Source organism: Morone saxatilis, unplaced genomic scaffold (assembly GCF_004916995.1).
Source record: "Morone saxatilis isolate NCDOM2014 unplaced genomic scaffold, NCSU_SB_2.0 Contig18, whole genome shotgun sequence".
NCBI lineage: Eukaryota > Metazoa > Chordata > Actinopteri > Moronidae > Morone > Morone saxatilis.
The window spans coordinates 25,451,376-25,462,576 of NW_023339740.1; the positions used below are offsets into that span (position 1 = coordinate 25,451,376).

General features: G+C 40.5%; 1 protein-coding gene across 2 annotated transcripts in view; it reads left to right on the forward strand.

The window, feature by feature from the left end:
• mtss1 (MTSS I-BAR domain containing 1) overlaps nt 1–11,201 on the forward strand; it is a 50,997-nt gene that overhangs the window by 31,767 nt on the left and 8,029 nt on the right. For both annotated transcript variants that reach the window (XM_035662821.1, XM_035662822.1), the window contains exons 5-9: nt 835–926; nt 1,011–1,085; nt 10,334–10,491; nt 10,616–10,723; nt 11,081–11,178. In XM_035662821.1, coding sequence (XP_035518714.1) covers nt 835–926; nt 1,011–1,085; nt 10,334–10,491; nt 10,616–10,723; nt 11,081–11,178 — 531 coding nt within the window. The remainder of the gene's footprint in view (nt 1–834; nt 927–1,010; nt 1,086–10,333; nt 10,492–10,615; nt 10,724–11,080; nt 11,179–11,201) is intronic.

Genomic DNA, 11,201 nt, shown 5'->3' on the forward strand with positions numbered 1-11,201 from the left:
TGTGTCTGTCTGCGTGTGTGTGTGCGTGTTGTTCTGATTTCACCTTTCATCACTGCTCCAACTTCACAGTCGTATCTGTCTTGCCCGTCTCATTACTGTCTGCTGTCATTAGACACACTGTCAGACAGATGATTCACACAGACAATACATATAGCTCTCAGGGAATGATTTCCTAAAAGTATGGTCTTCATGTTTTACAGTTTTACCTCAACAGCAGCACCACACAGCTTTACATTACCTGGACTGAGATGTACAAAACATGTCTGATCATGCTGTGTTTGGTGCTGCTGTCATGTTTCCACATATTGGTGATAAAACTAGTGTATAGAGGCAAAACTACAAAAACAGGCCAGGTTTAAAGAATTTTTTTTTGGTAGAAGCAGCACTAATTAAGGGAGTAGTATAAGTAATTAGTGAAACCGTTCTTTGATTAATCGGTTAGTTGAACAACAGTAAATTACTTGCTAACAATTTGGATAATTGATTAATAATTTAAATCATTTATCAAGCAGAAATGTCCGACATTCCCTTCTCTCAGCTTCTCAAATGTGAGGCTGTGTACTTTAAATTTAAGATTTTTGGATATAATTTCAGTGTTTTCTGGCATTTTAGACAAAATATCATCATCAGTGGAAGAATACTTAACAAATAAGTGGTAATGTAGGTACTACTAGACCAAAACTACATATGTGAATCATAAAATAAAATTTTTCTGACCTACCAGAGAAGTAATCACTGGAAAATTGATGAAGTAAGTTGTTGTTTGGAGGATTAATTCAAGAAAATGGGCTTAAACACAGTTATTAAGTGAGACTTTAAATCTTTTTCTCTCAGAGCTCTCTCAGAAAGTCTTATTACTCCGCTGGAGTTGAAGATGGAGGAGTGGAAAAAAGTGGCCAGTCAACTGGACAAAGATCATGCTAAAGGTATGCCAACATGCAAATACAAACACACACACTCACACACAGGCTCAAACTCTCCCTCACTGCCGCCTTGTTTTGGTTGTTTAGAGTACAAGAAGGCCAGAGCAGACATCAAGAAGAAATCGTCAGACACCATCAAACTGCAGAAGAAGGTGAAGAAAGGTAAGAAGAACGCCAGTCAGCGCCAACATCGCCTTCGTCTCACATCCAGCAGGTTTTCAGTGGAACTACAATGAACACTACAACAACAAATCTGTCTGTGAAGTTACATTATCACATAGTCAGAAGCAAAAAGAAGTTAAAGGATAGCCCTAGTGTTATTACATAAGCAGCAGAGCTGCAGATAGCAGAGTGTTTACTTCAGAAAACGTCACCTGCTGAATATTAAAACCATCTTCCACAGAATGACATAATCCTCCACAGTAAACACGGGGAGCCTGTTTGATCCTGCTCTCATTGTCCTGAGATAAGTGTTTTCAGATCTCTGCTGCATTATGTTATGCTCTGCCTCCTGTCAGTCATCTGATGCCCCGAGGAATGAATTAATCCCCGGCCTCGTCTATTTGTTATGCAGTCTTGTTTTTAAGGCAGAAAAGTAGTTCATTTTTATCTGTTGGTTGTTGTCACTGTTTAGGGATCTATTTAGCACATTACAGATCAAAAACTTAAGCTTCCTCTGCCCATAGCCATTTTACTGATCTCTTTTATCCATTCAGTGGTAAATAGTCTACTTTCTTTTTACCCTCTGGGTCTACCATTTCATCTCCAGTGGAGGATTTGTCAACGTATTATAACAGAACCATTTCCCTTTGTAGAATGAGCAACGTGTACTTGTTACCTGTCTTGATTCGGGACTTGTTGGACTTGGTAAGGGTTTACTGGTGTTAACATGGGTCTTATTGGTCTTGATTTGCGACTTGTTAATCTTGACTCTGGACTTCAAAGCAATACGGGAGACTTATTTGTGATTTGTGAAGGAGAGTTTGTGCCACCGCTGTTATTTGAACAGTTTCAAGAAGGTTGTTGTCTTTGTCACAGCAGACATTTTGTCAAAGTATGTGTCAGTATTTTGTTTTGTTAAATCAGGGGTACTTAACACTCAAACCATCAGACTGATGTTGTTTAGAACTGAAATCTGGATCGAAGCTGCTGATTTCTGAGTGTTTTTACCTTCAATATCTATGAATCATGACTAGATTTAGACAGTCCGAGCAGTTTCTGTGCTTTGAGGCCTGTAGTGACTTTAAGCCTGGCTGTTGGAATATTGCCATGGCAACCCAGACATACTGCCAGGCAGGCACCTGAGCCACACCCTTCCCTGCTATCAAAGCGACACACCCTGTGGTTGCCATGGTCGCACCTGGCCTCACCATCCCATAATCAAAGAGACTGAACGCTCGCCAAGGAAAGACTGCAAATGACCTTTTACGGTAGAAATAGGACGGAAACGCCCAAACACGTGCACAAACACACATTCATGCATGCATAAACGCGCACACACCACAATCAAAATGAAACCTCGAGGCCTTTATACAAATATCCTCTCTGTCCTCCCTCTCGACAAATCCAATACGCAAATGCGCAGACACAGAAATAGTCCGTACACACTTCCCACGCGCACTAACACACACAAGCGCACAGTTGCAGCGCAGACCCGCCCATGGTAAACAGAGTAATGTCTGATGTGGGTTTAACATCTCTGAACATGTTTTTTTGCTTCGTGCCTTATTTTTTCTTTCCCCTTTCTGTCTCTTTCTGCACAGTTCCCTTTACTGTCCGTCCTCTCTCAGTTCGGTCAATCATCATGACTTTTTAGCACAAACTAAATCGCCAGAACAGTTTTAAACTGTGTAAATGATCAGAAAGAAGATAAAACTTTTGATGGAAAGTTTTGGTTTATAACAACTTGGGTTTTTTCATGGTTTAGGCCATGATTTCTATTGGTTATGATACATGGTTAGAATCTACAGAAAACAAACCCAAGTTGCAATAAATCAGATTTATCCAAATGAAAGAACTATCTATCTAGAACTAATTATCTTCTGTATACTGTACTCTCTGAGTGTTGTAATGCTCAGAGAGACGACAAGTAAACAAGTAAGCAAAAGAAATTCAAACACGGAGATAAAGCCACAGTTTCACATGGTGTCACCATGTAATGACACAGCACACACATGCGCCACCACACACAACACACAAACACAGCACACACACACCACAACACAACCACACGCACACACACACCACACACACAACACACACAAACACACACACAACAACTTTTCCCTGCACAGTGTACCAAAGAACTGTTTCTGTACCCTCACAATCAAGGCTTCACATTATAATTATTCTCTGCTGTACAGTGGCTGTGTGTGTAGACAGCATATAATAAGTAAGGACAGACAGAAGGACTTAACTGCTGTAGCTGTTGTTGGGAAAAGAAAACTACTCCTAACAAAAGTCCAGTTATTTTCATCCTGGACTCTTTGTTAACTTTTTGTCATCCTGTATATGTTTTATTTATCAAGATTTAGTTTTTTGCTTTAAAGTATGCTCCACTAGTTTGAAAATACACAAATAGAAACACATAGTCCAGACATTAAACTTTGTTTAAGTCTATTTCTAACAATTTTATTCTGGCTACAGGTCTTTTTTTGCAAATCTCAAAACTTTCACAAGATCAGTTTTTACTACAAGATTTAAATCATTTTCTCCTACTGGCTCGTACCCCCCGTCTCGCTTTTCTCAGTTCACTTCAGGTCATTATCCTTTTGTTGGACTGATGCAAAAACAGCAGAGTATATTTGAATGAAAAGTTAAAGAGTAAACATCTGCTCTATCACTTAATCATTCCATATGATTCTGTATGTGTGTGTGTGTGGGGGGGGGTTGCTCTCTGTCATTATGTGGTGTGCAAACCACTTTAGATAGGGAATCTCCAATTGCTTAGAGAGACAGGCAGATGATGGGTGCAGAGTCAAGGGAACAGAAATTCAGACATAAAGGTGCTGTTGGTTATTCCATTCTTCTGTATGGATGGAAACATACACACAAACAGACCAGTGCTTACGTTTTCATTGAGAGGTCATTGAACCATAGTTACATGCAAACATCAGTTTTAATGGTTATACCGGCTACTCAATGGCTCACGTTTCACTTGCGCAGCCCAAAGCATGTTTTTTTGCTGGCAAATATTGAAAGCAGACAGACTCCAGGCCTGTTCAGGTCCCAGTCGAGGTTAGCGTGACTGGGCGGGTTCAGGTCTTGGTTTGAGGCTTGTGAAGGACTCCAAAATAAAATATCCATGAGGAAGAGGATAGAAGATGACAAGATCAAAGATGACGGCTGACCTTGTCCTCATGTGGCTGTGCAGAGAAGTGGAGGGTAGGAGGGGGGTTTGAAGTCATCCTCTCCATGACTCGACAGCAGTGAGACTGTGGTTAGAAAGATAGGGGGAGAAACATGGAGTGAGAGGAAGAGGTTTGTAAAGAGAAGGAAGAGAAAATAAGGGAATTCCCAACTGCAAGGAAACGGAAAAGAAAGAAGAGGGGAGATGGATGGACGATGTAATTATCTCTTTCTCAAGTGGTTGCATTAAAGAACAGGGGGATGATGGAGGAAAGAGATGATGTCATGGCTCTCAAAGTGCAAAAAGATGCCGACAGATAGAAGAGGTAGAGGAGAAGGAGAGGAATGAAGGCAATGAAAAGGAAATTATTGAGGATGTTGAACAGGACAAAGATGTCGAGGGAGAAAGTTTGGAAGAAAGCAGAAAGAAGTCGGCGAAAGACGAGGAGAAGGTTCAAAAGAGGGAAGAGGTTGGTGTGGAAGAATGTTGAAAGAGGAGGAGGAAAGAGAATATTGCAGGAGGAGGAGGAGGGAGAAGGACACGCATAAGTTAGAGGTACGAAGAGAGTGAGGAGCTGCGAGGTTAAAGGAGGTCAGATGTTCTCATTTGAATCTCCAGGTGGTTTTTGCATACAGCTGCTCCATGTCTCAACCTGCTTCAGTGAGCGCCACAGAAACCCATTTAACACCTGAAACAAACTACCTGGACACCTGTCCTACATTGATGACATCATCACTGTGTGACGCAGATGGTCTAGACTGCTGGATGAATAAGCCTTTAAAAGCATCAGGTTAACATTTAGACTGCTGTAAAGTGAGAGCTCTGCTGTCTGGGAAAATTAGTCATCATGATTAGAAACATGCAGTGTATTGAAAGCGTCAGCAGAAAGCACATTAAATATCACTGTAGCAGCAGTGTGTCATTGTTCACCATCATCTGTAACTTCATTCAGATGGCTTTTTCAATTGCTGATGCCGATATTTAGAGAGCAAGGTGGCTGATGGCTGATTATATAATGCTGATATAAAATTCATATATATTTCCATTCCTCCATTGCACATGACAGTCTAATATACCTGGTTATCTTAGCCAGTAACATGTTAATGTGTATGAATTAATGATGTGTCCAGACATTTTTCTGTTTATCGGCTTTGTGAGCACAGACATCGGCCCATGCCAGTGATCTCAAAATGCCAGATAATCATCCTGATTATTTGGGCTGTCTCTAATTAAGATGACCAACAAGCATCTAGGAGGAAGATATTTACAAACTTGATAGACAGAATTAGAGTGGGAGATATACTTAGCCATTAAGATGGACTCTACAATGATGACTACAGGTGTGTTGTATGATGGATAGTGTGTAGTTTGTCACACTTGGCCATTTTGTATTTTTAACAGCAGATACTGTATGTCTCCAAGAGAAATTTCCTTCAGAACAATAAAGTCTGTCTTTTCTTTCTTTTCTTACTAATGCACTTTTAATGTAAGCGATGGGGATAATAATCCATATATGTATGTATGATCAGATAACTTAGTCTAGCTTCTGTAGTTGTGTATATGGACACAGGGTCAGGGTTAGACTCCCTCTGAGAGACCACATGCTGAAAAACTGCAGTCATCTTCAAAAGCATCTGTATGTGCTTTAGACAGAAATACCCACCAACCCACACATAATCTCTCTCAGCAGCTTGATATCACTGTTGGCGATTTCTCATTTAACCCCGCCTGAGGCTAGCAGTACCTGTGTGAGTGAGGAATGCTAACTGACTGGTTTATGGCAAAAGGAAGTGCAACTAATGAGGCAAACCAGTTTGTTAGTCTGTCTCTCAGTACTTTCTGGCTTCTCAACTGTGAAGATGTAAATCATTAAAATATATCTCACAAATATACATTACTAAAACAAGTTCACTAATTTCGGAAAACAGCTGATCACTTCAGTAATTTTTTTTTAAACGGGAACAATAGTGCATTTGTTTGGGACTATTATCAGCGGCGGATTAAGACACTCTTGCTGCTCTAGTGAATACTTCTGGCAGCATGACTGTATTTGGGACTGAGTCAAAATAGCTACAGTGTATGTGTTCATGTAGTGAAGGAATATGTCACCCAGTGCAACAATGTGACTCACAGATGTGTTTTTAATAGTTTCTGACAACAATGGAGCTCTATGGCACAGAGGAATAAGATATATCAGGCTCTGGATACACACCCAATACTTGTCAGGAGGGTCAAGTTACTCTTGGCTTTGGTCTTTCATGGGAACTGTTGACATAAAGGAAAACATACAATACAATCATACTTTTTCTTTGAACTCCTCGGTTGGAATAAACAGATGAGGGAGACCTGTGTAATTAGCCTGAGCAGCAAATGGGGAAAAAAAAGTTGCCTGTGAAGACACTCAGCTTCATCAACAGACACTACAAGATGTCACAGTCCTGCCAACGCTGTTCGATGGACGGATCGTCTCTAGTTCGGAGCCAGAGTGTTGGGAAAAGATCCCTCTCATAATTACGTGGCTGTTTACTTGTGTGTGTTTGGTTTAAATTAGGATTAAGTTTCTTAAACTTTGGCTGACACGAAGCATCATGTTTGTGAGCTTTTCATTCACTTCTGTAAAATGTACTGCCAAGTCCGATGCATCACAGCTTTGTTATATGTTAATCACCACATGATCTCGTTCTCCAAGTCAGAGAGTGATAATTAAGGTAACTAACCTGTTTGGATACAAACATGAGATATTATTCCAGTACATTTCCCAGCTGGTGAGAATAAGCTTTGTCTGAACTGCGTTTCACCCTTAACAGAGTGAATGAGTTGACTCTGTGCAGAACGGAGCTTCTGAGTTCAGGTCTTTGTGTTTTTGTGGGTGTCGAGCCAGAGCCTTGTAGAAACAGTCTGACAACACGCAGCCTGTCTGCGTGTTTCCACAGAGGCCAGACGTCAGGCAGACCAACAGCACGCCGACACTGAGCTTCTGTTAACAGCGTGGAAATTCTCCTCTGTCCTCTCCATGCTCCCACACACACCTGAGTGAACAGGTCATGTTTAGGTAGAGCTTTATGACACAAAGTCTGCACTGTGTGTGTTTGGCTGTGGAAACTGCTTCTCACTGTTTTCCACAGGATTTACTGTCTGTGTCTCTGTTTTTCTGCCTCTTTCTCTCTCTTGAAGTTAGAGAGAGGTTTTGTTTTTACCCGTTTGCTAGAAAAATATATTTAAAAACTGGATAAATAACAATTCAACTGAAATCAGGTGAACACATAAGCCCAGAGATCAGTTCCTGAGATTTTGGTTACAGTTTTTCAACCAAAATAATCACATCAATGCATGTGAAACAGTGGCGTAAGTACTCAGAAAAATATAGAATGTATTAATACATGCATTCAAAATGGTACTCAAGTAAAGTAAAAAGTAAACACAATGTAATGAAATAGTATTAAAAGTAACAAATATTCATTATGCTGCAGAATGTATCAGTGTGATATTATTTTAATAAAATCTTCATTTGAAATGTAACTATTAACTATAGATGTCAAATAAATGAGAGTACAATATTTTGAATTGGAAGTATGGAGTAGAATAAAATTGAAGTACAAGTACCTAATTGAAACCATGGAAATGAAACCCTGAGGGAGGCTGCAGCCTTGTGAGTTGTACTTAAAGTCCTCTGTGTTCTCTGAGCTCGGCGCTCCCTACATCAATTCTGGACTTATTTTTACATTGAGTGGGTGTGTTTCCACAGCTGGGTGGTCTGCAGGTCAGAGCTCAGTCTGTCTTCTCTACCTGTAGGTCTGAACCAACCAGGCTCAGGCCAGATCAGCACTCCACCACACAGTTAATGGTTTAGTGTTTCTCAACATGGTTCCAAAACTGTCATGTAGAGTCTAATTACCTTGGCTTAAAATACTAGGGCTGATTATTTTCTACTGGTATTCAAATTAATCAGTTTTACTTTTCTAATATGATGAAATGTTGAAGGTTAATTGATCACATATTTACTTTCCAGACAAATTATGATGTATCTTATTAGCAATGGCAGTGTCGGTCTATCAGTTGGTCTGTCTATCACTTTGGTTCAGACTGAAATATCTCAACTATTTGACGGATTGCCATGAAATGTAGAACATTGGTTGAATGGACCATTCTGATTTTGACGATCTCCTGACTTTTACTGTAGTGCCAGCATGAGATTGAACGTTCGTGGTTTTGAATGAAATGTCTTAACTATTGGATAAGTTGGCATGAAATTTGATCCAGATAGTCAGGTCCCCCTCAGGATTTATTGTAATAACTTTGTCCCTGTTCCATCATCAGGTCACATTTTTCAGCTTGTCTGATAATATGGTTTATGACCACAAACCTGCAAAACTGATGATATTCCCATCTGCCTCAGCTGTACTTTGTGTTTAGGGATAATTAGTTTTCCTTGGGGGACATATTATTGAAATATATATCTGAATCGCAATATGTGTCTTTGTCACAACATGGTATGGTATCATGGATCTGCCAGTCATGTTGGTCTGTTTAAGAAGGATTTTCACCTCAACAAATGTCATCATCTTCGCATCAAAATTGTAATATTTATATTTAATGTCATCCTCCACTCAATTTTCACTCAGTTTTGTCTTTTGTTTCTTAATCTGGATGTTTGAGCTTCACTGTGCAGAATGATTAATGGGCAGAGTTTCACACTTGAAGACTGTTATTTTACATTCCTCTGCTGAAAGGGGGGGGAGTTTCTCTGTCCTCACCTTAACTCTGAGTTTGTACAATCAGGATTTTGTGACGTCACAATGTTTTGAAGCCAATCACAGTCCAGTATGCAACTTGCACAATAACATATTGCACCATGCTGATGTGGAAACTCAAACCCTCTAGGTCACATACACTGATAATGGAGATTTCTGTAAGGCAGAAGAGATCTTGAGTCGACATTTTCACAGAAATGAATTCTGATGATTTGAGGGTTAAACTTGGTGGTTTTTGGTCCAAACACTAAAAATGAGTGACAGCGGAACATGTAACTGGCCTGTTTGTGTTTATGAACAACTTGAGTGATGAAAGTTGTGTTAAATTTGTGATTAAAGAGCCACAAAATGTTTTCCATCTTCAATTCACAAGGCTCCAGAACCGTCCTCTGGTTGGCTTTGTAACAGTGGTTTCTGTCTAGGAAAGACTGGAGGTTTTTGGAGTGGTGAACTGGTTTTTAGGGTATTTCATGAGCTGGTTTCTGGACGGGATCATACGATGAGGTTGGTCCGGATCACATGCCGGTGGTGGAGTCTAGTAAACAATACAGTAAATCACACCAGAGAGAGAAAGAGAGGTCTCATCTCTGTCTGTGTGAATTCTCTCTCCTCCACAGTATCACTGTTTCTAGCCATACATTTACACTAGATCAGGTGCTCAGTCACGTTAATGTTAATACAGAAATCCTACATTCTTAGATTTAGAAGTATGTAGCTATTTTCTAATAATCACACATTTAAACACAAACTGGTGCTTAGAGTCAAACACAGGAGGACAAGGTCAGGCAGCATCTGTGTGACAAACAGCTGACACTCACCACTGTGTGTGTGTTTGTGTGTGTTTGTGTTTGTGTGTGTTTGTGTGTTTGTGTGTTTGTGTCCTGGCTGCCATTACATCAGCTGTGTAGTGTTGTGCTGACCCCTGCTGGTATTATCTAGTATCAAGCCTGACACTGTGTGTTATTGATGATACTGTACCTCTGTTATCACTGTCAGAGGTTTACTATTGACAGGGTGTCAGGACTTAAATTAAATTGTTACTGTTATTTTTAGAGGGCATGCCGGTCTTTGGTCTCTTTGCTGCTCATAAAATAAAACGTATAGCACGAATTGCTGTCAGTCACCAGAATTAAACAAAAAAAAACTGTATCAAGTATAAAAGTGAGATTCAGATTTTATGAGGACTACTTGTCTGTTTTGTCCCAGTGACTGATGTACAGTCTAAAACAGGAACAGATGATAATAACATTTCAGTTCCTACCTGGATCTTCATCAGTTCCTCCTGTGTGTGTGTGTGTGTTTTTCTGTAGGGAAGGACGAGGCTCGGGGCCAGCTGGACAGCGCGCTGCAGGATGTCAACGTGCGTTACGCCGTCCTAGAGGACACAGAAAAGAGGGCCGTGTGCAGGGCGCTCATAGAAGAAAGGGCGCGTTACTGCAGCTTCGTCGGCATGCTGAAGCCTGTACTGGTCAGTGCTGCGTGTGTGTGACGAGTCAAATCCACCAGCATCAGACTGTGGTCTTTGAAAGCCTCTTAAACTGACGTAACCACGCTAATCATTAATATATATGTGTGTGTGTGTATGTGTGTAGGACCATGAGATCAACATGCTGGGTGAGGTGACCCACCTGCAGACCATTCTGGAAGATCTGACCAATCTGACAGCTGAGCCCAATAAACTTCCACCAGCCAGCGAGCAGGTAACCTTTTCTTCCTCCCTCTGATGCTTTTGGTGACCTCTGACATTTCCTGTAGTACCACCCTCAGGCCAATATTTGATTGAAATCTTCTTAAATTAAATTATTTGAATTTTTCTCCTCTATAAAATCGGTATCGGTTGGGCTCGAAAATAGTCCCCAACAAATGCACTATTTCCTCCTTTTTGAGTAATGTTTGCTAAAAACTAGTGTCCAATGAAACTATCTATTTGTCTACAGAGACCAATGGGTTTGGGTAGAGAAGTCGGAGAGTATTGAGGGATAGAATAACGTATTGGGATTTTGGAACAGTACCAGACCAACCAGAGTCGTCATTTGTGTTTTCTTTTTGTTTCTCAGGTGATTTTGGACCTGAAAGGTTCTGATTTCAACTACACCTATCAGACACCTCCAGCTTCTCCCAGTAATACTCTGTCCAGGAAGAGCAGCATCAGCAGGTAACACACACACTCACACACAC